Source organism: Notamacropus eugenii, chromosome 6, assembly GCF_028372415.1.
Source record: "Notamacropus eugenii isolate mMacEug1 chromosome 6, mMacEug1.pri_v2, whole genome shotgun sequence".
NCBI lineage: Eukaryota > Metazoa > Chordata > Mammalia > Diprotodontia > Macropodidae > Notamacropus > Notamacropus eugenii.
The window spans coordinates 137,289,302-137,316,789 of NC_092877.1; the positions used below are offsets into that span (position 1 = coordinate 137,289,302).

Below are 27,488 nucleotides of genomic sequence, written 5' to 3' on the forward strand. Positions count from 1 at the left end.
AAAAAAAAAAATTCCCAAAGATCTTCTAAGGCAAAATGCCTTCCACATCCAGAGAAAGAACTATGGAATTCAATCACAGAATGCAGCAGATCATTTTTGTGTGTGTGTGTTTAATGTTTTGGTTTGTTATATGATTTTTCCCATTTATTTAAGTTCTTCTACACAGTATGACTATAATGAAAATGTATTCAATAGGAATGTATGTGTAGATCCTATAAAGAATTGTATGCCATCTTGGGGAGGAATGGGGGTGATGGGGGGGGGGGAACCTAAGTTTTATGGTAGTGATTATAGAACACTAAAAATAAATAAAATTAATATTAAAAAAAAGAGTGGGAGGGAGGGGAAAAAATCTAAGATATATGGAGGTGAATATATAACATTGAAAACAAATAAAATAATTATTTTAAAAAAAGAGAGCTGTGCTCTAAAAGCAAAGCAAAATTGTGGTAGCTCAAAAGAAACAGGAGATGTGCAAATTTAGAGACATCTTCCTCCCAAATGATCATACGGACTATCTGTACCCAACCTGTGATAGAACCTTCTGAGCTCACGTTGGTCTGAGCAGCCCCGCTGGACCCACTACATTGAATCTCACATCACGATGCCATTTTGGTCTCTTCAAGTAAAGGACCAACAATGACTGCCGACCTCCTTGCACTGTTTCAAGACTCATTAGAACCAATATGTAAAGTACTTTGCAAAGCTTAAAGCACTATTTGAACTCCAATTTTAATTATGACATCAATAGCAGGCAAACTCCTCTCTGACTCTGATCTCATGCTGATTTAATGAAGCTAAGTCAATTTTTTAAAAAGAACAGATGATACCTAGTAGGTACAGTCATCATCACACTCTTTCCTTTTGCATTTCAGGTCTTACAAAATGCTTTACTTTTCCCTCTGAGGTACAGAATACAAGTATTATTTTCCCCATTTTGTACTTGAGGAGATGGTAGCTTAAGGTTAATTGACTTGCATGTAGTGAAATACTTGATAAAGCTGGAGCCAGGTTTTTTAATATTATAAGTCTGGTGTTTCTTCCGCCGAGCACACTGTCCCTTTGTTATTCACATTTAAGGGGATTAAGTGCAGGACAGTCAATCCCTAAGTCATTTGTATTTGCCTTGGAATGTATTTTAATTCTTTTAAATATTTGTGAGGTTATAAAACTGCACTGCCCCTCCCCCAAACCCCCCAATCCCAAATAATGAGGCCACACTGTGAAGAGAAAACAGCAGCAGAAGAGCTAATCTGATTTCTAGTTTGGATTTCCCAAAAGTACCCGGCACATCGTAGGTGTCTAACAGATGCTTGTTGAAGAAATGGATAAAAAACAAGCTATTCAAAAGGATTTAATTCATTTGTAAATGATTAATATACAACTACAATACTCCAATTCTGCATTATCTTTTTGGTTAGAGGAACATAGATTTCAAGAGGGAAGAAATCTCTTAGTATGGACAATACCAAAGGACTGATGCCCTACACTAGCCTCAAAATAACAATAATTCTGGGTTCAAATCTTGCCTGTGATACTTGATGTGATACAGTAAGAAAATGAACCATATTCAGTGATGTCAATATAAATTGAAGCCTTAGAACGAGTTTTTGTATTTTGGGTTCTATAATAAAAGTAAAGTATTTTTTTAAGTGAAGTATTTAAAAAAAAACCAACCATAACCAAGTTGTGTGAACCTGGGCAAGTCACTTAACCTCTATAGACCTCAGTTTCCTCAGCTGTAAAATGGAGATAATAGCACGTACCTCCTAGGGTTGCTGTGAGGATAAATTAACTGCATCCCCAATTTTCTCAAATCTCCAATCTCCCCCTAGCTACTAGTTGACATCTTCAAACATGGCAAGTCTTCCTCATCCTCAAAAAAATTCACCTTTATTAGAGACTACCATCCACTCAAGCTATTGTCATAAATCTCTTCTACTTCCTCTCTTCTCACTCTTTCTTCATTCCTTTGTGAAACAGCTTCTGTCCTCAAGACTCAACTGAAACACTGTCTCTAAAATTACCAGTGGTCTCTTCTCTGCCAAACGTGATGGTTTGGTTTTCACCCTTCTTGACCTACCTGCTGCATTTGACACTGCTGTCTACTCTCTCATCCTGGGTGCTCTCTCCTCTTTGGATTTTTATAGCATTCCTCTCTTCTGGTTCTCCTCCCACCTCTCTGATCACTCCTCTAGGCCAGTTTCTCCCCTGAGTTTCAGTCCCATGTCACCAATCCCCTACTGGACATTTCAAAGACATGTTCTAGAGATATCTCAAACTCAACAAATCCAGAATGGAACTCCCTCTGCAGCTTTTCCCTCTTCCAAATCTCCTCTAAGTAAATCAATCATCAAATATTGACTCTTCTGAGTGTACACTGGGCACAGAATAGACAAAAAAAAAGTATATCACACACTGAATGTCTTTGCTTTCATGTAGCTTACAATCCAGGGGGGAAGACAACCCAGCACTATTTAAATAAAGAACTCTAGAAAAAGAAAATAAAAATATTAGAGAGATCTCTAGACAGTACACTGAGAATGGATGCAGAGTATGCTGTAACCAGGCAGCTTACTTAATAAATAACAACTCCGGGCATTGAGGATTTTTTGTTAATAGACTGTTACTGAAACTAGAAAGACTGGAAAGCAACCAGTCATGCACTGCACTCAACAGATCATTGTTCTTTGGGAATTCTCAGTTGACTATCTGAAGATTGTGCTTCTTAGGAAAGTGAAGGTAAAAAGATTGGCAGTTAATGATCAAAGTAGTCAGGACTAAAAACATTTTCCTTTGAGAAAGAAAAGCTGGAAGAACTGAGCTACAGATGATTAAACCCAAAGAGGGAAGAGAAGAAAAGTACACGGTTTGTAACAAATCTTGCTTTCAAGTTGTTACAGCTACAAAATAGTATTGTGAAAAGAATACTGGACTGAGACTCAGGAGACCTCTGTTCAAATCCATTCTTGACAATTAACAGCTATTTGACCCTAGGAAAATGTTAGCTGGAGCCTCTCTCCCTCATCTGAAAAATGGAGTGTGTCACCCGTGAGCATCCTAAGGAAAGTATCCAGTAGTCCTTTAAAAGACACTGTAAGAATTCAAAGTTTTAAAAACAAACGTTTAAAAATTGTTTTTATATGCAATTGGGAAATAAGATACACAGGGAATTGATTATAGAAGTCTACCTTGCCCTTCAAGAAAGTAAAAGGGAAGGGGATAAGAGGAAGGTGATGATAAAAAGGAGGGGAGACTTGGGGAAGGGGTCATCAGAATGCATGCTATCTCAGGGTGAGGGGAGGGAGAAAGATGGGAAGAAAATTTGAAACTTGTGGAAAAGAATGCTGAAAACTAAAAATAAATAAATAAATTTAAATCTTATAAAAAAGACACTAAGAATTTGAGTTGCTGTTGGTATTATTTGTTAAGTTTATAATTATATAGTATGGTCATCTAATCTGATGGAGTAATAAATAAGTCCTTTGTGGGCAGATTACACAAAATTCAGAAAGAAAATTCACAAGTCAGATCACAAAATCGGGATCCAAACATTATAATGCTGGGTCAAATCTAATCAAATGAAATTTATAAAGATAAATGCAAAGTCTCATAACTGGGTTCAAAAAAATTAACTCATAACTACAAGTTGGGAAGGACAGGAGGAAGTATGGCTAGACTGTAGCTTGAAATAGATCTGGGGGAGGGGCGGATATGAAAGTGCAAACTCTATATCCACTAAATTGTGTGATGGGCCAGGAGGGGAAATTAATGCAGTCATTTGGCTACTGTGAAGCAATGAAGAGAAGGGTCTTAGCCCTATTGCCTTCAATCCTCAAAAATCAGACTGTACCTTGAATACGACCTTCTGTTCTAAGAAGGATATCTGGAGTGTGGAGGAGGACAGCCAGGGTGGTAAAACACCTCAAATTCATGCCCTATGAGGAGCCAGGGAAGGAATGACAGCTCTTTTCAATCATCTGAAGAGCTGTCCCTTGGAAGAGCGATTAAAGCTTGTTCTTGGTTTCAAAAGCCTCAGAACTAAAGGAAGCCAAGAGTACAGGTACAGATACATTGCTTCCTAGCAATGAGAGCCATCTAAAAGTAGGATGTCCTCTCATAAATTCGAGGTTTCTTTACCTACTTCTAAGGCTCTGCTCAGGAGGCCAATTCTTCCCTGGAGTTGTCCCTTGTCTCCCCAGCTCTTAGTTTCCTTCTGTCCTCAAATTTTCTTAGGTATGCTTCCTAAAGATTAGCCTGTCCATGTTCAAAAAGGATCATCCCCACATTGACCCGAGGAAGATGAATTCCGCAGACACAGCAGCTGTCAAAGTTGCAACTCTACAAAACATAACCTGCGCTGGTGGAGTCATATCTGGCTTGCGCTTCACTAAAACCCCCAGTACTCAACACAGTGCTTTGCACACAGTAGGTACTTAATAACTGAAGTGATTTGAAGCAAGGCCTCCAGTCCTCTGGTCTTGCTCCATCTGGGAGTTACACTGTCAGTACTGGAACAGAATCATGCCAACTTAGGATCCCCGGTTGTGGGTTATCAGGAAGTAATATGGGATTTCTGCCACAGAGGAAGACCTACTGATGCTCAAGGAAACTTTGAGAGAGTCACCCCATTACACAGGAATGGAAGAATCAGGCTTACCAATTTCACTTTCTGAGCTAAACAACTTTCTTTAAGTGTCAGCCTCATTTACTTCTATGTATGAAAACCACAAAGCAAGAACAAAAGACAAAATGTTAGGAATTAAGGGAGAAATCGACAAATGAGGTCACAAAAATGACAGAAATGATCATCACCATGTTTTTTAAAAGACAAGCTAAATTGATAAATTGGTAGCTACCTTGAATAAAAAAAAAACCTTAAATTTCCAAAATAAAAAATGAAACAGGTAAAATAAACAAAACATCCATAAACAATAAAAAGAATGAGCAGCTACATAAAAGAATGATCACTGCTGCAGCAAAACAAGCAAGGCTCTCCAGAACCTGGTACCAACCTTCCTATCTATATCTCATGCAGAAAAAAAAAAATGGGTGATCCCTGTCCATAGCTCCAACTTTCCTCTCTCTGAATATCTGTTCACACCATTCTTTATACCTGAAATGTCCTCCCTCAATCACTGCCTACTGACATACTACACAGTCCTTTAAGTCTCAGTCCATAGGCTGCTCCCCTCCATGGATCTGTCCCAGGTTCTTCACAAGTGAAAAGTCCTTATACAGCATTTTATCCTCTTATGTATGCATTTACTATTTTTTACTTCCTATTATAATGATACCAGTTTTTATCTTATCCTCTCATACAAATGTACGGGGATAGGGAGATATGACAAGTCAGAGACTGATCTTAGCATCCACTCTCCCCTCCCTCCCCCCATAGGACAACAGTCTGATATGCTTCTCTTCAGGTGAATGGTCCTGCTGGAACAATTTGTAATATCACCTTACCTGAAGGTAAAATTTGCCCTTATCTTGGGCATACAGCATCAAGAAGCTGTAATCCAGGTTTTGTTTGGTCCTCCACCTAAAGGTTAGCAATAAAATCTCCGTTAATATATTTTCCATTGTGGTTTAAGGTACGATGTATGCAAGACAATTCAGGGCTCAAAAGAACGGACAAAGTCTTCAAGATGGTTATTAGGAGAAAGTGCTTCTCCTAGGTTAAGTGAAGCCAGCATCTTTGTGTGCTACAGGATGCTACCTTCTTTACTTAGCTAACTCCAACCACAGTACAACGAGGTGAGTTTGAAGTACTAAGCCGGATTCCTCTAATCTTCTAATTTGTTATTCCGTTTCCTGTTGAGATTCCTCTAATTTATTACAAATAATAAATCTGAGTCATTATCATTTGGAATCACCAGAATTTTCTTCCTACCAGTGCAATTATTGGGTGGCAAGGGAAAAAACCGGTTTTCCTATATTTATGAGGAACATGAGGACCAAGAAGGCTGTCACCCAGAGTAAAAGAAAATGCTTCATTTCTGCTATCTGCCCATTTCTCTATAGACTGCCGGCCTACATCCATTTTATATAAAGTGTATGAGTCCTTATGAAAGATGCCCCCTAGCATGGAGTTCTAGGGCTATCACAGATGTGCATACAAATCTTCCCATGGATAGTTGCTTCCATGCTCTCTGCCACAACTGGTCATGCTTGAGAGGTATTGATATGGCACCTTGATATGAATAGATCTAAATGGGGTGAACAAGATCCATAAATAAGGAGAACAAGTTTCTCAGCCAGAACAATTTATGCATTTTTACAAATATCTGCCCTTCCTAATGAGGGCTTCAGTGGTATTAAAAGTGAATTACTTTACCATACAGAACATATGCCAAAGCAAGCCATAAAATATGATGCCTAAAATCCATCTCTTTCAGGGTAGAAGGATGTCCAAGGAGTAGTGGGAGAAGGGGGTCCAGTCTCTACTCAGATATAAGCTTCATGGGTATCAGTACAAGTGAATCATTGTGCATAAATGATGTAATAGCTAAATAGATAAAAGCAGAATGCAATGACTCGTTAGATCTTGGCCAATGGAGCTGGCGGCTGTAGCTTTACCAGCTGCTGGTGGATAGAAGCTGCTCTCCTTGTTCCATGCCCATCGTGCCTGCTGACCTTCCTTCAGGAACCATCCCACCTTCTCCTTCTCCCTGCATTTAGACATATGCAATTCTTTATATATAGGATTTGTCTCATACCTGAGAATCTAGCACACCCACATCCTGGCACCCATCCTCCTTGCAATTGATTCTCTACCTCCTGCCTTTCCAATCAATCCCCAGCTCCCCCAGCAACTGGCACGAAGCATTTCATGAGCATTTTTTAAATGAAGTTGCAAAGCTGCCTGCTGCTTTAACAATAATGGCGCTAGCAGGGCTAAAAATTATTACAGAATCTCTCTAGTTTTGAAGCAGTCTTGATGACTACTTCCCAGGGTTTGGGGCTACCCAATATCTTCTGAGAAGTCAGGTAACTTATAGTTATCCTCACATGAATCAATACATAATGTACATAAAAAGATAGTCTTAGCTATCCACAGTGGACTGCAGTTTTAACTTAATCTTCTGCATATCCTAGACTTTTTTAAGTGATTGAGGGCAAGTGAAGAAATGTCTCATTTGGCTCAGAAAACAGTAGGGGACAAAAGTTAGGGTTTTTTTTCTCCCTGACATAATTTTTGTCATTGGCTCAAAGTAGTTCATTCCCAAACTAAAACAAATAAAAAATTATTTGAATAACTGCAGCTAATTACTAAATGAAAATAAATGAAAAAGGGTAATTTGAAGGAGTAAAACCACATTTGAGTCTTAGTACAACTGAAAAGAAATCAAAGTGATAGAAAGGTCAATGATTTACTTTGGCAGCCCTGGCTGCATTCCAGCCAAATGATTTGCATACTGATGGAGATGGGAGGACTGGGACCTCTTAAGGGTACCTTTCTCACCCCAACAATCTACCACTTCTTTAAAATCTATTGCCATGGTAAAAGCAGGCACTAACAGGCATAGAAGATGGTCATTTAGTAATGAAATAGATATTAAAATGAAAGCATGTTTGATTTACATTTAACTCTGGCTAGCAGCAATATCATTATTTAATTCAGAAGAAGTAGAATGAATTCATATTTTTCAAATGTGGTAGAGAAGAAAAAAGCACTGGCTATCGGGATAGAGGACTTGCGTTCAAATCCTACTTCTGAGGCTTCCTACTTGTATGATCTTGGACGAATCATTGTTAGACCTCCCTGCTTTGGTATCCTCATCCATGAAATGGGGCAAAGAGATGGCCTCTCTACTTCTAGCTCTAGATAAGGATTTTACGATCTTATGAGTACAGTTAACATTTAAATCATGGATTGTCAATATAAACCTAGAAGAGACTAAGAGGTCATCTGGTCTAACTCCCTCCTTTTAAAGTTAGAGAAATAGGTCCAGAGAATTAAGTGATCAAATAAGTGTGATCTTCTAAGTATGAGCCCCTTGAGAGCAGGGATCTTGTTTTCTTCTTTTTCCCTATTTGTATCCTTAGAGCTTTGCACACAGTAAACTTTTTTTTTTTTTTTGGAAGCAATCAAATTAAAGCAATTTGCTCAGGGTCACACACAGCTAGTAAGTGTCTAAGGCCATATTTGAACTCTGGTCCTCCTGACTCCAGGGCCCGGGCTCTCTCCACAGAGCCACCTAGCTGCCCCACCACAAACTCTTAATAAATATTATTTTCATTCATTCAAACCTTATGCTGGTAATCCCACAGGTTCCTAATTAGGTAGTTTTCTAAATGAAGATTTTAAAAGAACCTTATGTTTTGCATATAATGAACTGTTCTAATACGCTCATCAGAAGGGAAATTAATTGTCCAACTCATGATTTTTGTCACTTCCCTAAGTTCATTTTTATGACTTGAAACATTTTGCCAAATATAGGGATAGGAATTAGACCTGTGATTATACTGATACCAAAAACTCCTGGGTGAAGAAATTCTTTTGCTTTTACCTAACAATTTCTAGTCCTAGAGAACTGCTAAGAACACTGAAGGGTTAAGTGACTTGCCCATGGTCACACAGCCAATATGGGTCAGAGGCAGCAGCATTTGAACCACAGGTCTTCCTGGATGCAACGCCAGGTTTCTATCCACTATGCTATGTGGTGTCTTGTACTATGTATCTGACTGTATGATATTATGTGATTTAGCATGCATTATTATTGTTCCAGTTTTTATAATTTCATATACAAAAGTTTTACTCCCCTGACAAAAGACTGTAGACTATAAACTTCCTGAGGGAAGGGTGCCATTGTGCAATGCATGTATATTCCCCACAGCACCTGGCATTTAACGAACAGTTGATCAAAAACTAGCTAAATTGACCTGAAGGTTGAGTGCAATTTAATTTCATTTTAGATTAGATAAAAGATTAGGGACTCCCTCAACCAGTACAGACCTTTAAAATGTTTTCTGAAATATGAGGCATAAAAAACTGTTAGAATTTCTTTTTTTTGACAATTTTGTAGAAAAGACCAAGATGACTGATGCCTCACCAAGCAAGGAGAAACAAGATGCAGAAGTACATGGTAGAAAGCTTGGGGAAAAGTGACCACTCCCTTTCTCTCTGAGAACCTGGGACAAAGATGGAGATGGGAGCCAGAAAGGGTTAAGTATTTACCCAGGGAAAGATTTCAAAGGGTTCAGAGAAAGGATAGGGTAAGATCCCATGGACTTAAGCTAGAGGCCATTAGCCCAAAAGAGATACATAGTCCAAGAAAGAAACTTTGCAGACACAAAGAGGAACAATTCCTACCTATGAGAAGGAAAAGAGGGATCTGTCTAAAGAAAAAGACTTGGAAACAAACACAAAGAACTCATAAGAGAATGACCTTTAGCCTGGAAAGAACCAAAGTGGCGAATGGGGAATCGAAACTCAACATCACAGAGAACAGGAGAGGGGTCACATGAGAAGGACAAGTATTTTAATTTTCAAAAAAAAAGGAAGGGAGAGAGTCTGCAAATTGTTTATCAGTGAGCTTGATTTCTTCTCTTGATAAAATTCTGAAATGTTATTATTAAAAGAATGCTTAGTGAATAACTAAAAAGGAATCAGGAATTACAAAGAGTCCACATCAAGAACAAGTCAAGCCAGTTTTCATAGGAGACTAACAAGAAATACAGATTAATAAATCAAGTATAATAAATCACACCTAGGATTTTAACAAAGTGTTTTGCAAAATCTTTTTGCTGTGGAGACATGGGCTAATCAATAGTGCAGTTAGGTGGAAAGGATGCTGACTGGAGGGTCAGACCCAAAGATGTGTCAGCTGGGCAGCTACATGGCTGGAGCAGTGGATGGAGCATCAGTCCTGGAGTCAGAAAGACTTGAGTTCCAATTCAACCTCAGATATTTAGTAGCTGTGTGACCCTGGGCAAATCTTGTTTGCCTCATTTCCTCATCTGTAAAATGAACTGGCAAACCATTCTAGTATCCTTGCCAAGAAAACCCAAATGGGATCCCAGAGAGTCAGACATGACTGAAACAATTCAGCAACAAAAAAGATTTGTCAGTAATGGCTCGATAGCAACTTTGAAGACACAGTCTCACAGTAAGGGATCTGTCTTTCTCCTTGTACTACAGAGTTAATGTTTTATCGGTGACTGAGATAAAAGGTGGCACAAAGCTAGAAGGATTAGGTAATGTTCAGGATGACACGATCAGCATTCAAAAAGGGCTCAGTACGTAGACTGCTGGCCTGAATCTGGGCAATGATGAAACTTGAGAGGGATAAATGCAATAATCTGACATTGGGATTCAAAAAAAGGATCAACTTCACTAGTACAAGGCTGGACAGGTGTAGCCAGAGAACAGCTCTTCTGACTGACTGTATGCACTTCAAGCTAAATAGAAGCGGTACATGGAAGTCAAAATAGCTAATGCAATCTGAGAGGTACGTTAGGAGAGATACAGTGAGGAGAAAGACAGGCAATAAACAGTCCCCCTGCACTCTATTTTGGTGAGACCATATCTGAAATACATTGTGTTACGTTCCAGGCACCAGATTTGGAGAAGGATGTTGATCCACTGGCAGAGGAGAGTGACCGGAATCATGAAAAGCTTCAAAATTTTGCCACATAGAAGGAACTGGGGAGAAATAATCTCTGGGTGGGTGTATGGGGGATATTATCATAAGTGTCTTTAAACATTGGAAGGGCTCCCAAATTCAAAGTAATGAGCCTGAGAAGGCAGCATTTTATAGAGGAAAGGGTATTAGGTCAGAAGACCTGGGTTTGAATCCCAGTTCCATGATGTCTTGAACAAATCACTTAACATCTGTGGGCCTCGGTTAACTCATCTAAAAATTGAGAGGGTTGGACTAGATAATCTCAAGAATCCCTCCCACTCTAAATCCCAGGTCCTGTTTCTGCACTGGTCTAGGGGATTGCAGATAGTAGCAATGTGTGAGACATTGTCAGGAGGGAGATTCAAACTCAAAATAATGAAAAATTTCCTAACAATTAAGCCTGTCCAAAAGGCTACCTGAGGAAAAAAGTAGGTTCTTTTCTCACTGCTGGTCTTAAATCTGGGGCTGAACAATCAATCTTGCAGAACATTAGAGAGAGCATTCTTACTCAGGGAAAGCATGGATGAGCTCCTGGGATCCTGGGAGTCTGCAGCCATTAAGTCTAGCCCGTTACAAGCATCCACTGTGGATGCTACAGTCACTTTCTAACCAAATACCAACGGAACGGTAAGCCTCAGGGAGAAATCCTGTCTAGTCTTGCTCTCAAGAAAAATACTCAGGGAAGGAACCCACATTGTGGCATTTTTATAATACAACCATAAAGCCAAAAAATTGTTTTAATTTGTTAAAGCTCTTCTCATACTTATGACCTCCAGTGATTCTCAATACCTTTATGAGGAAAGTATTTGTGTACTCATTCAAAAGGTTAAATAAACTTGTCTCAGAGAGCTAAGTGACTTTCTTAAAGGAGCACAGCTAACTGAGTGGCAGACTTAGAAATAAAATGCAGGTTTCCTGATTCAGAGCTCCAAGCCTGGATCCAGGCTTTTCTTGAGAAGTTCATTAAGTGTACCCAAACACTGACAACATTTGGAAAATACGACTTGGATGCGGATTCTCAAACATTATTAATAAATTTTTCACAAAATGAATCACTGCCAAGTTAAACACGCTATTGTCCAAATTGCCATACCTCACTCTTTCTTCTGAGTCCCCGAATGTTAACTTGATGTCTAAAAAAGATGGATAATAAAAGGCCGGTGGAGAAATCATCTCTAAGACTCCAGAATTCACTTTTTGGGGAAATCTGTAAACAGAAGCAAATAGTAAATCGACACTGAATACTGTATTTCCTGAAACAAACAAAAAAAAGGCAGGTCTCCTCCCTCAACATATACCATTTCCCTAAGAAATTAATGATTTCATTTGAATTTATGTAATCTGAGAATATAAAAGACAGCTACTAAATAGGATAGCTATTAATACTAGAAAATGAATTCAGGATGTTTCATTAATGAAGCATTTAGTTGAAGGTTTCTTGGGATACTTAGAAAACATTAATTAAAAATTTCATACATAATTTTGATTGCAAAGGAAATATAGGAAAATAAACACCAAACTATTTAATCAGATAGACCAGGTATGGATAATGAGAAAGATGAAATTATAGATCCAAATGCAAGGAGACAAATGTGACTTCACAGGTATTCCTGAGATTTCAAGGGATTCGTTGACTGCAAAATTCCACACTAAGATGTACTCATAAGGAAATCCAGGAACCAGCCAGGGAAAGCAAAGCAGAGAACATCTGGGTGAGAATGAAGAGACATGCAAGCAGGAAGAGTGAGACTATCCTCAGAATATGATAGAGGCTACCCAGGCAGAAAGAGAAAACAGATGAACTTGGGAAATCACCCAGAAGCTGATTCAAATGTAATGGGAGACTTTAAATATCTGGACAATCTGCTGTTACCAGTTAATTTCTTCTCTTTTATTTTTACTGATAATCTGTCTGACAATTAAAGCTTCACAAAAGTGGAATGAGCTATTTCAGAAAGTAGTAGGTTTCCCGTCACTGAAGGGCTTTAAGAAAAGGTAAGGTGATACTTTCTTGGGCATGCTGGAAAGGGGATCTTTTTCTTGGTCCAAGTTAGACTTCATGGTCTCTTGGATCTTTTCCAGCTCTGATTCTGTAAGAGGCTGAAATTCAGCCCTCTCCCTCTCCCCTTCCTCTACTTTCTGCCTCTTGCTCCGGTAACAGTCACCAAGCCAATACCACCATTGCTTCTGGCAGAAGTATGTCAAATGACTGCTCAATGGATTCACCATCCCTGTGACCTCCTGGTGCCTATGCATACTGGTTATTGGGTTTTACTTTTTGTTTTTTAAGATAGTAGTGGTAGGGTGGGAATGGAAGAGAGGCAGAAAGAAAACCGGTTTTTATGGACTGAAAAAAAAGTAAAACAAAAGTAATAGGTCTTAACTATAGATCTATGTCATCACCTGCTTTTAAGAACCTTCAGTAGCTCCCAATTGTCTCTAGAAAATAAGATACAAACTCCTCTGGCATTGAAAACCCTTGATCTTGGCTTCAGACTACCTTTCCAAGTTGATTTTACATTACTCCCCTTCACAGGTTCTTCATTCCAGTCAAACTGGCCAACCTCCTAGAATTCCTTTAACACAACACACCATTTTCCACCTTTATTCCTTTTTATGGGCTATCCGTCATGCATTCCCCTCCTCATCTCCACCTCTTCGAAACCCTAATGTCCTTCAACGCTCCATCAGATCAAGTGCCATCTGCTACAGGAGGCCTTTCCCAGTCCTCCATATCTCCCTCAGATACTTCTCAAATGCTCATTGAACTGAATGAATAGAAAAGGGGTAAAAGCAGAGCTTCATACGTAAGAAGGCCCTGCAAAGAAATGGACAGAACCACTCCCCTACAAGGGACATCCACCCCTGCTCATGATCACACCCCACAGTTCATTTTACCTAGAGGCACCAAATCATTAGCAGAAGAAATGTTTGCAAAAGCAAAAAGCAGTAAAAAAAAAAAAGTGAAAGTTGAGGAGGAGAGATAAATGTAAAATGGAAGTGATTCACTTGCATAGGATACTTACTCATCTTTGATCCTTTTGGCAACATCATTAATGTAAGTTTCATCAACCTAACGAATAAGGAAACAAAGAATTTGTTAAAATTAAAAGGGCCTCACTATTTCACCAAGTCCATATTTTCAGCAACTGAAAAGAGGTTGATGGATCTTTCCACTTTTTGGAATTTCCACTTCTCAAAACCCACAATTTTCATATTTTCTGTGAACTTAAAATCTACAGTTTGAGCGTAGCAGCCACTTCTTTCCTCTTCTTTTGTGGGAATGTGGAGTGTGGACTGAAAGCTGTGAAACTACCATTTTTAAAATAAACATTCCCAAACCTACGCACCTAAGTGAGTGCTATCCTCCCACCAGCAGTACCTGTTGGAAGAACATACCTGTTTCCCAATTTTTGCTGCTATTTGTCAAAACCTTTTTGAACTCAACATTCCACGGGCCTTTAAAGCCCATTTACCAACCATAAACAAATAAAACAAGCAAATAAATAAATGAGTGAATAGGATCCATTTTTAAAAACTGAATCTTGTGACTTTATGCTTCATTTAGTCTCATTCTCAGGTCAAAATAGAATGTGTTGGCTTGACATGCACCTTAACCAACAAATCTAGTTCAAAACTCAAATCTCCCCTCCCAGGATGCCAATTTACCATAAATGAGAATGGTATAATGCCAAGAGTACAACGTGGTAATCAAAAAGGGTAAAGTAAGAGGGAGGTGCATTAACAAAGGCATAGTTCGTACACTACCCAGAACAAGGAAGCTAGGCGATGACAGCCCCGGTCAGCCCACAGTTGGGACTACTTTATCTACACCGCATCTTTGGAAGGCCATATTAGTATCTGGGGAAGGAATTTTCTAAATCCTAACCTGAAGAAGAGACCACTTGAGGGGTATGGATATCAGAGAAATTATCTGATACTTGAATGGCTGTCATACGCAACCATACTAGACTATTTTTAATTAGCCATATAAATAAGTGGGAGGAATACTGGAGAGATACTAAAGACACGCAGATTTCTGCTCAACATAAGGCAATATGGTACAGTAGAAACATACTACATTTGGAATCAGATTAAAATCTTACTTCTATTTAATATCTGTGTGACTGGGCAAATCACTTAACCCTAGTAGGGCCTGCTTTCTTTGATTTTAAAATGAAAGGAATGGACTAATTGAGCTGTAAGGCTACTTCCCGCTCTAATGAATCTACAACTAGAAAAGCAATAGAAAAGACGGTGACCAAAAGATCACAAAAAAGGGGAAAAGACCTACATGTGCTAAATATTTGTAGCAGCCCTTTCCATGACTGTGAAATATTGGAAATTGAGGGGATGTCCATCAATTGGAGAATTAAAAAAGAAGTTGTGGTATGTGAATGTAATGGAATACTATCGTGCAATAAGAAATGATGAATGGGCAGATTTCAGAAAAACCTGGAAAGACTTGTATGAATTGATGCAAAGTGAAATGAGTAGAACCAGGAATACATTATACACAGTACCAGCAACATCGTGTGATAATCAACTATGAATGATTTAATTGTTTTCAGCTATACAATGATCCAAGACATGTACAAAAGAATCACAAAGGAAAATGCTATCTGTGGGAAACAAAGGAAAGTTTCATTTCCACAAGGTAAAACTTCCAAAAGGGAAAGTTGACCTGTGACCTATCAGAGTCAGGTGAAGAAGATCAGAAACTATTGAGCAAGCCTGAGGAGTTTGAGGGAAAGCCTATCAGAAAGGAGAAAATCCAACCAAGTTTGTTAATGACCTCAGTGGGTGTGTCAAAAGGTTGTGACACAAAAGAGAACGGACCAATCCGTGCTCTGATGGAAGGATCTATTGTGCATGAACTTTATAAAATGCCTTCACTTCCCTATCTCTCTCTCTCATTCCCCCTTTCTGAAGAAGGATGAAGTTCACCTTAGCCAAGGGGTTCAATTCCTCTGAACTCCATTTTAATAAATTTTACTTGATACCTTTTTGTGTGTCAAGTTCCTCTCTAACACTATCCATATCCAGATAAAGAATCAATGGACTCTGAATGCAAACCAAAGCATTTTTTTCACTTACTTTATTCTTTCTCATGTTTTTTTTTTTTAATTTCTTCTTTCACAACTGTGACTAATGTGGAAATATTTTTTTGCAATGTAGCACATGTATAAACTCTTGTCAAACTGTCTATTATTCGTGGAAGAGGGGAGGGAGAAAAATTTGGAACTCAAAATCCTGTTAATGCTAAATTAATGCTAAAAATTTTCTTGCCATTTAACTGGGGAAAAAAATAAAGTACTATTTAAAAAAAGATCACCTCAATGGAAGTCTTCAAACCTCAGGAGGGCTAATTATTGGGGATTTTAAAAGGAATATACTTGGCCAAATATTGACTGGACTAAATGACCTTTGAGGTCCCTTGCAACTCTGAAATTCTAGGATTGGATGAACATTTAAAAGAAACTTAAGATGCTGAAGAAAATATAAAAAAGCAATTTGAAAGGTGTTTTGAGCAGGGACAGTATCTTTGAAAGCACATGTGGACTAGCAGGGTGAAGACCTAAAAGGGGTAGGATATATTTAAATATATAATGTCTGGCATGTTAATTTTTTGAAAGCAAAAAATCATTATGGATATCTTTACTTTATACCACCACTTCATTTAACCATGAGAAAGTTTTCTGGCTATGTTGGTTTTCCTTGAATAATAATGAGTGAACAAATCAACCCCAGTGGAGTCTCCTTTGCCTGGGGCTACTTAAAACTTCAGAATTTAGTTCAGGCTTAGCAGACCAGGGAACATACAGGTTAGAGATTACCACAAGAGACTTCCTGAGGGACTCATTAAATGATTAATTTCAGTATGGAAAATTCAGTTGTTAGACTGAATTTAAATGCTAGAATTTAAAGTGGTAGATAGGTACATAATTAGGATTCATGTCATCCCTAGGCCAATTTAGAATAAATTATTTTTAAAACTGTAATCTCAATGCACAAAATGTTATTAACAAAGCAAAAAAGGAGCATCAGAACTGGCAATGAAGAAAAGGAAGCCAAATTCTACATTACATATTTAATGCTATGATAAAATTCAAGTGACTACATCAGTAAATAGACCAATCTACAGGAGGAACTGAAGTGCCCATACCAGTAGTTGCCTGGTTGCTGATATGTATAAGGCTTTCCGCTTTGCATATCACTTTAGATATACTATTTCATTGGAGCCAAACAAGAAAATAAATAAAGCAAAGGTGAAGAAACTGAATTCAGAGAAGGGAAGTGGCAGTCCAGAAGGCAGCAAGTCTACTATTCTTTCTCCTACACCACAGGGCCCCTTAGTAATAGCTGATATCTGTGTAGTATTTGGTAGCTACAAAGCTCTTTACATAGTCTTTTCTGATCCTTCCAGCAACCCCAAGAGGTAGATATTATTACACCCATTATACAGATGAGGTAACAGGATCAGAAAAGTGATTCACATCCAGAATTGCAGGCAGAAGGTCCACAACTGGATGGGTCTATTTTTATAGTATAGTAGTCTGACCACAAACCATCAATCCTCTTATCAGTTAACCATTATTTCTAAGGAAAAGGGTCCAAAGCACAGTGTTAATACAAAATAATACTAACACCTGTTGATGTCCTGCCAGCTACCACAAAACAATTGGTAGGCACTGAGTTTGAGCCTGTGATTCCCAGCACAGGCACTTTTATTTGCTAGACAGGTATGGAATTTACCAGCTCAGGTAGGAAATATGGACAACTTGCTGGACACAGATATTTGAAGACCCAGATCAGAATTGGGAGGGACAAAAGAGAGTGTAGAAGTTTCGGCACTCAAAAAAAAAAAAGACACTTTGAAGTACTTATAGATCTGAACAGTCATCACAAGACCATCTCATCAATCTCAACTGTATTATCTTTGTGAGGTTAGGGACCATGTCATCTTTCACTACCCTAAATTCATTTATCAAACATCTACCAAGTACAGATTACTCTGCTAAAATCAGAAGATACAAAGTTTAAAGATATGGTTGCTGCCTTCATGGAGCTTGCCATCCAGTATTGGACTATAAAACACCATAATACCCAATATTCCATGATGAATACATTAGAGCATCACGATATAAAATACTATCTGAGGCCCAATGAGAAAACACAATACTGCCAGAATAAGGCACAGAAGTGGGTGGGACACTTGAATAAGGGAAGGTTTCCTGGAGCAGGTGGTATGTCAGTTGCCCTTTTAAAGGAATTGACAGGAAGGAATTCAACAGAGAAAGAGAGGAAATGAGGATATTGAAGGAATAAGAAACAGCCTGAGTAGAAGCAGCTAGGCAATGCCATAGTACACAGAGCACTTGGCCTGGAGTCAAGAAGATTCCTCTTCCTGAGTTCAAAATCAGGTCTCAGACACTTAGAAAGGTATGGTGGTGCTACATTATAGAAGACTTCGAATGCCAGGCAAAGGAGTCTAAATTTTTATTGACAACAGTAAAAAGTGTTTCCTTCAGTAGCCACTTAATACTTCTGAACAAAGGAGGGGCATGACCAAATCTAAGAATAAATAAAGGCAGGAGCATATAGAACAGTTTGGAGAAGGGAGATATTGGAAGTGGGAAGACCTTTTATTTCAGTGATCCAGGTGGATGGTAAAGAGGGCTTGTATTTGGGTGGGGAGTGGGAATAGAGAAAAGGGGGTGGGTCTATGAGGTATTATAGAATTAAAATGAACAGGACTTAATAACTAATGGGATATATGAAGGAAGAGTCAAAGACAGAGGAGAAACACTCAAGACTAGATCATGCCATGTATAGATAAAGTCAAGTAAGGAAGTTCAACGTTACTGAACAAATATTTGTTTACTGTAGACAGTCCCTCTTTCACCATGCCCCAGAAAGGAAGATGCTAATGAACAGATTAACAGGTGGTCATACTGAATGCTAATACTGGTTCTCTAGGATACCGGTTAAGTGACATAGCACAACCTTATCATACCTTCTCAGAAAAGTTATCATATTCAGAAAGTGACAATTCAGTTCACTTTGAGACAAGGCTACACCTGAATCTCAATTGCCTTTGAGAGAACTGTCATTGTCCAAGAAAAGATTCTGGCAGTTCTGTACCATTTCAGTAACAGAGTAAATTGTTCAATACTGAAAAATAAGGACACTTAGAAACCTATTTTACAATTATATGAAAGATCTTATGTGAGAAGCAGATATTATGGTGGAATAGGAACTGACTTTGGAGGCTGTGAGCAAGGGCTCAAATCCTGGCTGTCATTTACAACCCATGAGATGTTGGATAAGTCGTAACCTTCTGGGCTTTAATTTTCGTATAAGCAAAATGAGGGCTAGTTAATCTCTAAAGTTCCTTCCAGATCAAATTCAACAGGGAAAAGACACCCCAGGCACAGAGAAGAGCATGAGTCATGGGTGGCAGAACATTAAAAGGCCAATTAGGGAAGAAGGAAATCCATCTTGACTAGGGCATCGAATAAGTAAATAGTCATAATATAAAGCTGTATGGAAAGAGAAGCACTGAGGTGTGGTTCACAAAGAATCAGCCTGAGTGTCAAGAACCAGGCTCAAGTCCTGCCTCTGACATATATTGACCGTGTGACCCTGGGCAAATCACTTTACTTTTCAGTGTTTGGGGCAACTGTCTCTAAGTAAGAGTTTCTCTATAATGATGAAATCATCAATCTAAATAAAAGAAAAAAAGGAATGGGAAGAAAGAGAGGGTGGCAGTAAATTATGGTGTGCCTCAAGGAACAATCCAAGAAGTATGAATTCTATTTAGCAAAGGAAAAAAAGTCCCTTCAGATTTCTGAGCAGGGGAGTCACATGACCATCTCTATGTAAAATTATTCTGGCACAGGTACAGAAGATGGAAGGGGGGTTGGGTGGGGGGAGAAATATTAGAGTTACAAAGCCTCAAGTCTGTCAAAAGGGTAGTGGCAGTGGGAAAGAAGACATGATTACAGGGGCTACTGCAAAGGTCACATCAACAGGACTAGGCAATTCATTAAATAAGAGAATCTGAAGGAGGGGGCACACCAAACAAAATCCTGGTTTCAAACATGGAACCCCAACTGCTTCCTAAATGGAAGAGATCATAAGCATAGGTTGAGACATGATTGAGTTAGAGGTGCTGACCGGAGAACCAGGGAGAGATGTGGGTTTGGAACTCAGAAGAATGGAGATTGATTTGGGACACCTAAACACATGGAGAGAACAGCAGAAGTTATGAGAGGGAATGATCTTGGTGGGGAGGAAGAAGTTGGGAAGGGGAATCCTTGTGAAGACTCACCTTAAATGCCTGAGAAAATAAGGAATCAGAAGGAAAAGACAGACGTGTAATTAGTTAGGAGGGGCAATCAGTCAAACATGATGTCTCTGAAGCCAAAGTACCCAGAAGAAGCCAGGCGAGGTTGTCAAAAGCTACAGAAATGCTGGGCTGGTTTAAAAACTACACTGTTTTTTTGACCACACCGAGTCTCTCTTGCAGCAAGCCTTTTCAGTTCTGGATACTCCCCTCTTTTCCGGGCTAATATCTTGTGTCCCTCCCCCTCACCCAACCACTGAATCAGGGTTCCCTACGTAGGAACTTCTATGCCCCAAACTTATAAAAACTGATCAAACTCTGGCACCTCCCTGTCTGCGCTATCAGAGATGGGAAAATAATAAAATGTGCCTGAGTGAGGATTCCCCACATCCCTGTAAAACCCATGAGCTCTGCATGCCTCATCAAATAGCCCTGGGTGGAGTCCTCTGCTTGGATCCTTTCCCTGCCTTGGTTTGAAAGTTTGGGTGACCGCTTGAGTTATGCATTTTCCTGGTAGGGTCTGCCCCAGTGTTCCCAGCCCCCAGGGTCCCTAGTTAAATGGAACTTTCTTTTATGTGGCTTGAATAAAGGCTAAGTGCTTTAAAGCTTATTCATTAATTTCACCTAGTTCTTCTGTGACCCACCCCCTCTACAAGCCACAAAACAGTTGCAATGGAATGGGACAGAAATCAAGGAGGAAAAGGCCACTGGTTTTGGTGATGAGATCATGGGCAGTCTCTGACAGTGTCATTTCAGCAGTAAGTTGGCTGAAATGGCAAGGAATTAAGAGAGTAGTAGTGTTAAGTGGAGGCAGCTTTTCTCCTGAAGAAATTTAAGATCCTTACCCTCACTGAGGGTGTATCCTAAAACTGTCCTGGGTTTTTTTCTCTCTCCACTCTACTCTTGCAGATTTCTTCAGCTTCTGGTGGTTCAGGACCCTAATCTGCCACCCCCTTTGCAGAAGACTCATAAATCTACACATCAAACACTTCACTTTTGTCCCAGTGGCCTTCTCACCCTGGCAATGACTCCACCTTCACGACCTCCTCCTCAGATAGGCAAGTTCCTTCCTCCTTGGAATCTCCATTTCAGGAAGCAGTCACAGCAATCATGTTCACTTCAAACTGGCTCAGTCCAGGATTCCCCAGACCATTGTCTGGGTTCTTTGCTTTTCAGCAAAGTTTTAAGTCTTCCTCAATTAAAAGGTCATATCCTCAAGGACAGCCACTTTCTTTGTGTGTTCCCATCACCTAGCTAGGTCCCAGCACAATGAGCTGCACAAGGTGGTTAATAAATGTTTCATCTATATCTCTTAGCCAACCCTGCTCCTCCCGAGTTCCAGTCCCAAATCACCAACTTCGGACACATTTTAAACTATATGTCAAATAGCACCTCAAACCCAACATACACAAACTGGCCTCATTATCTTTTTCCCTCTTCAGAATGCAGAAGCATTTTTATCAAAAGTACCAAACACCCTTCTGGTCATTTAGTTTTGCCACCTTAGAACAATCCTCAAGTCTTCATTACCCTTCATCCAACTCATCCAACACATCCAATCGTTTGCCAAGTCTTGTCAATTCTATTTCTACAACACCTGTCACACTATCCAGTAACAGCCACCATGACAGTTTGGGCACTCAACACCTCTCATCTGCCCAAATGTAACTTCCAATTAGGAACTTATTAATTAACTCAAATTGGGAACTAATGAACTCCCTGCCTCAAGCCTCTCCCTTCTCAAAATCACCATGCACACAGTTGCCAAAGTGATTTTCCTAAAGCACAGGTCTGACCACTCCATTCCCTCATTCAATAAGCATCAATTGCTCCCTATTACCCCTAGTATCAAATATTAATTCTTCTGTTTGAAATATAAAGCCCTTTGCAACCCTAATCTGACCTGTCTTTCTAGGCGTATAATACATAGCTCTCCTTCTGGCACGCTACAATTCAGTCAAACTAGTATTCGTGTTCTTATATACAATGTCCTTCTTATCTGCTTTTACCATACATTTTCAGTAGCTGTTGCCCATCTCTGCAATGCACTCCTGTTGAGGACTGGGAACCATAATGAGGTCTGGGGTGCTTGGGACCTCAAAATACCAACATGCCAGGTCCTACCAAATGAATCTGACTCAAGACTTCTTCCAGAAAAAGTAAAACAAAGTTTATTAAAGATTTGCCATGATGAGTTGACTCTTAAAGAGTCTAACCATTTGTAATTCTGTAACAGTAAGGAAAGTGGGAGTTGTTTATTTGGAGTTGTTTTCCAGGTTCAGGCTAGATTGTGAGCACTTGAGAGTTCAGTCCCCTTTGAGCTCTGATGGTTCACAGCTGTGCTGAGTCATGTGGGTACCTGCTGATTCTGAGCCAATCAGAAGCCAAGTCTTATTTATATATAGTGGGAGGTTAGCATTTTACCTTGGAAGTTCACTTATGAGGAGGATCTTGTGATGATCACCTGGTCGACACTCTGAATGGCCGCATGTTCAGACACCCCTCCCCCAACTGCTCAGATGGAAAGGCCCTCTCGATCCAAGGATGTATGCAAGTTGTATGGCAATGTTGCTTTGATTCAGACAGTAAGAGCCCTGTCTGGTCTTTATCTCTTTGCTTATATTTTTCTGAATGTTGAACTGATTAAAGTGATTGCTGACCCCTCAAAAGTTGCCTTTCCTTTCAGAAGTGCAGATTTAAGAACCTGTGATAGTAGGCACCCCTGTGTATGTTGGGATGCTTACTGATACAGACGCTTGTATTGACAAGCCAGCCAGATAGAATCTCAGCTTGACAGAATCTGAATTGGATTGAATCTGACCGACTTCATGGAGGTGAGATGGAACTTGATCTCAGGAAAAATCTAGGGGTAGTCTAGTCTTGATGAGACTGGGGTAACTAGTAATGTAATCAAGGATGAGGAACAGCTGGAGGCAATTGGGAGGTGTCAGACAATAGAGGGCTTGGGTGAGATGCAGGTGGGGCAATTGAAGTAACAGACAATGGAAGGCCAGGCTAGGTTAAAGGTAACAGACCTGAGTATGAAAGGCCAGATTAAGTGGGAAGACTCAAGGGGAGTTTCAAGGAGGTTCCCAGAGTCTGAACTCCATCACTACCTCCTCACTCCTGAAAATCCTGAGCCCTTCCAAACAAATCAGAAACACCTCCATCTACATGAAATTACCTTGTATTTATTTTGTATCTACTCAGAGGTGAGCATATGCCTTCCCTGAGATGGATGGAGAATCCATGAGGCCAAGAACCTAATTTAGTCTTGACTTTGTATCCCTGGCACATAGCAGAGTGCATAGAACATAGGAGAGGCTCAATAAATGCTTGTGGAGTGACAGAACAGAAAAAGCTCATGTCCCATGTTACAACAGGAGGAATTTATGGGTGTTAGCTGCTAAGAGGAATCCTGTTATTAAAGCTGATCCACAAAGATACACAGGGATAAAATAGCCAGAAGATAACAGAGATATCTTTCCAGGGACTAGGAAATTCTGGCTGGGAACATGGGTAGTGTTTTTATTTTGTCTTCCAGTTGAAGGTCAGACCACTGAAAGAACAGAGTGTATGGGAGACTAACAGCTGGCTCTGTACTGCCATGGCTTATGGTATCAGAACAACAGGCTCCTGGCAAGAGATTGACGTGTCGGCCAAAAGCAAGCAGCATGTTGGGCAGGAAGGTCTGTGGCCATATCAAGAGTGTTTTTAAGCTCAAATTTAGGGGCAGAAAGAAAAATACTGAATAATACAACCATGTACTATACAGAACAAGACACACAACACAGAAAGAACAGTAATGATCTAAAAAGTGTCAATAATTCAAGAGAAATAATAGGGAAGAGGATCTGAAGCAAGATTTATGGCCTCATGTGAAATTAATAAAACAAACTTTAAATTATAACAAGAGGACAACTACCTTTTTATGTATCATATGTATGTATGTGTGTACATATACACAAACATATATACACACATCCATAGCATGGAGGTGTATATGTGTGTATACACAATCCATATATGTATGTGTGTATACACAATCCATATATGTATGTGTGTATATGTACATACATATATACATGTATACACACACATACATATATATATATATATACACACAGACACATACATATTTCCTTGTCTCCTTCATAAGAATGTAATAAGCTCCTTAAGGGCAGGAACAGCTGTCACTTTGTCTTTATATCCCCAAGTTCTAGTGAGGTGTCTGGCACACAGTAATCCCTTAATAAATGCTTGCTGACTGAATGATTTGTGGGAGGTGAGCAGCAGACCCTCTGCTGAGTGTTGAGTGTTTCGATTGCCAGAGGGAGAGTATGAAACCAATTATACAACCCTACTAAAGGAAGAGGGAATTTGCTTATTATTAGTGTATTTATTTGCAAACATACTTTCTATACAAATAAGTGAATTGGCAGGTTTTTGAACTAAAATTCCTAAAGAAGATACATGGTATATTTTTTCACTCCACAATACACTTATATAACCTGTCAGTTTGCGACTTAACATGTGTGAGAATCTAATAAGTGCCTCCTCCAAGTCAGCCTTCGGATGGAGAACTAGACTTAGTAAATCTTAGTAAACCCTGGCCATCATTTGATTTTCCAAAGGGCCACTTTCTCATACTCACCTCAGCTACAAAGACAATCACAAGACAGTCCTCTTCTTCCAATCTGGACATTTGAAAGAAGAGAGAAGTCAGCGTTTGTATCAGGTAACTTTCCTTTTCTCTTTTTATGGTGGGAACACCCATCACCACAGAGACTGCAGACACAAGAGGATGGAGCCATATCATTTCAGGTAATAGCAAAACTTTAAACAAGACTTTTCTTTTGATGTGACAAAATAATATATGAAGTAGGAAGGGCCAACCATATTAGGAAATGGGAAAGGACTCATTCTGTGTCATATTATGAAAGCAATGTAAACCATCCCTACTCCCATCTCTGGAAAAAGAGGACTTGGGGACTATTTCATACACTTATTTATGGCCATAAGCAAGTCATATTTCTCACATATGGTTTGCAGTATTTAGTTCCAGGCTTTCTTCCTTCAATCCTTTAACTATGCACATGTTCAGAGGTTTTAAGATCACAGATTTAGCATTATAACTGGAAGGGGATTTGAACCCTTGGTCCTGAGCCAGGGTTCTTTCCACTGCTCCAAGGGATTGGACTCTCATCTTTCTATATGACAGACTGGCACACAAAGTAAGAAAATGATAGATTACAGAATTTCTGAGTTAAAAGGACCCTTGGAGAGCATCTATCTATCCCACGGGCGGAGGACCTGCAGCCTCAAGGTCACCACCCCTGCTCTTGTCCAACTTGCATCTCAAAAAGACTCACCTCTACAATATCCTAGACAAGCAGCTATTTGGCCATTGCCTAAAAGATTCCACTGACACTGTTCTGCAGAGGTTTGTTACTAAATGAATTGTTATCCCCAAGTAGCTTTGCAGTAGCCAACACCAACGCCAACAATCCCCTTAGCTTTAACACAGATACAATTTATTTCACAAATTTCCTCACCTCCTGTTCTATTTTTCCCAAAGATTATATTTGGGAAAATATTGTTTTCATGAGGCCTTAGATGAGGCAGATGGTAATATAGGCTACTAAGTTTCATGATGGAAAATCCAGAGGTTTTCAAATTCATATCACCTGAAAGAAGAGACAAAGAGTTTCAAATTAACTTATCGTTTATCAGAATTTTGGATAACTATGTTTCACAACTGAAGTGGTCGTTCAAGTTAAGATAGATCAACTTCACAAAAACTTACTGTCTTATTACAGCATATTATAGATATGCTATGGTATTTTCCTCCTACCTTACAGCACAGACTTTTTGGACTAGAAAATATGTATTAGTTCAATAAAAGACATTTTCTTAAATCTGGCTTAACTAAAAGCTGAGTGCATCCTATAAAAAAGTGTTATTTTCCAGACAATCACATATATACACATATGTATATGTGTTCACTCATGTATAAATACATTTCTTTTTTTTACATTAAAACATTTATAGAATAAAACAAGTATTTCCATAACATTGTACAATAAAAAAGTTGATTGTATATGAAACTGTAAATCTACATACAACTTGCTATTTCTTTCAAATAATTTACAACAAAATAATCATGTAAATTTTTTCTATCCTCCCCCATCCCATCCTAGAGATGTTTATAATTAGACATATATACATATATGTAAAATTATTCTACATATACTTCTATTTTTCAGTTCTTTCTCAAGATGCAGATGGTATTTCTCTTCATATGTCCTTTCAAGTTAATTTGGGCATTCATAATAATCAAAATAACTTATTTACTATATTTTTATAATATTGCATATTATAAAATATTTATAATTTATTCATGATATATTTTTTCTTTCAAAGAGATCCTAGATGAGGCATATTGTTTGTATTAATATGATACAGAAAGAAATAAAAGGTCCATAGGATCATAGATTTAGACCTAAAAGGGACCTAAGACATCAGAGTCCAACCCTCTCATTTAACAAATAAGAAAAACTAAGGTCTAGAAAAAGTTAATGGTCTTGCCCAGAATCACACGGCTAGCAAGTCTGAAGCAGAATTTGAACTCAGGTCTTCATGAATCTAAGCCCAGCTTTCTACCCACTGTGTCACCTTTAAAAGCAAATATAATAATAGTTCACATAATCATGATATGATACAACCTCAAAGCAATTTGACCTATCCATAATTCTAAAATATTCATTCAATAAACATTTATTAAGCACTTAATATTATACTTGGCCCTGGGGATTCTTGCCCTCAAGAAACTTACAATCTAGTGGAATAACCTAGAATTCTCCTAAATTGTGACAGTACTAGTCTCACCAGGCTCTAGGTCTCTATGATAGCAGCCTTCTTCATCTAGTCTGGGATGCCAATGGGTCACAAAAGAAGACTGTACATCGCAAATTGGCAGAGCCAAATGGAGTCGTCATATCTCAAAATCCTATTGCTTATCTTGAAGTATATTTTCCCTACTTTAACCAGTTGACAATATATTTTGTTTTACCTCTTATTACCACTTAAAGACCAACTTTATGTTACATGAATTTGCACTTAGAAATAAGATGCTTATTAGTGTTAAGTGTCTGTATTACCCTCCATTAAAAAGTAGGTACTGGGTACCAGGCACTATGGTAAGCACTTGAGAGACAAATAAAACACACTAAATCTGGAGAGAAAAACATTAGATAATAGATTCTTTCTGAAATTAGGCTGTCTTAATTTTTATCCTAAATTTCCCAGGAGAATTCAGTCACAAGTCAAGGATCTTAAGCTATAGATAAACATAACTACATTATGGTCCAGTGGAAAGAGTACTGGCTTTGCAGCCAGAGAATATGACATGCATCCAACAAAATTTCCTGAAATCCAGGATCTGAGGAGCCAGCACTTGATTGTTGCTGCAGCTCATATATCCATCAGTTAGAGAAACTGGAGGGTTTATT

General features: G+C 38.9%; 1 protein-coding gene across 1 annotated transcript in view; it reads right to left on the minus strand.

Annotated features, from left to right (window-relative positions):
• Positions 1-27,488, minus strand: part of MGAT4D (MGAT4 family member D) — a 126,276-nt gene that overhangs the window by 47,763 nt on the left and 51,025 nt on the right. Inside the window, exons 3-7 of the mRNA XM_072621101.1 lie at positions 25,533-25,664; positions 24,632-24,765; positions 13,655-13,701; positions 11,722-11,835; positions 5,467-5,542 (exon numbers count right to left, since the gene is read on the minus strand). Of these exons, the coding sequence (XP_072477202.1) occupies positions 5,467-5,542; positions 11,722-11,835; positions 13,655-13,701; positions 24,632-24,765; positions 25,533-25,664 (503 nt within the window). The remainder of the gene's footprint in view (positions 1-5,466; positions 5,543-11,721; positions 11,836-13,654; positions 13,702-24,631; positions 24,766-25,532; positions 25,665-27,488) is intronic.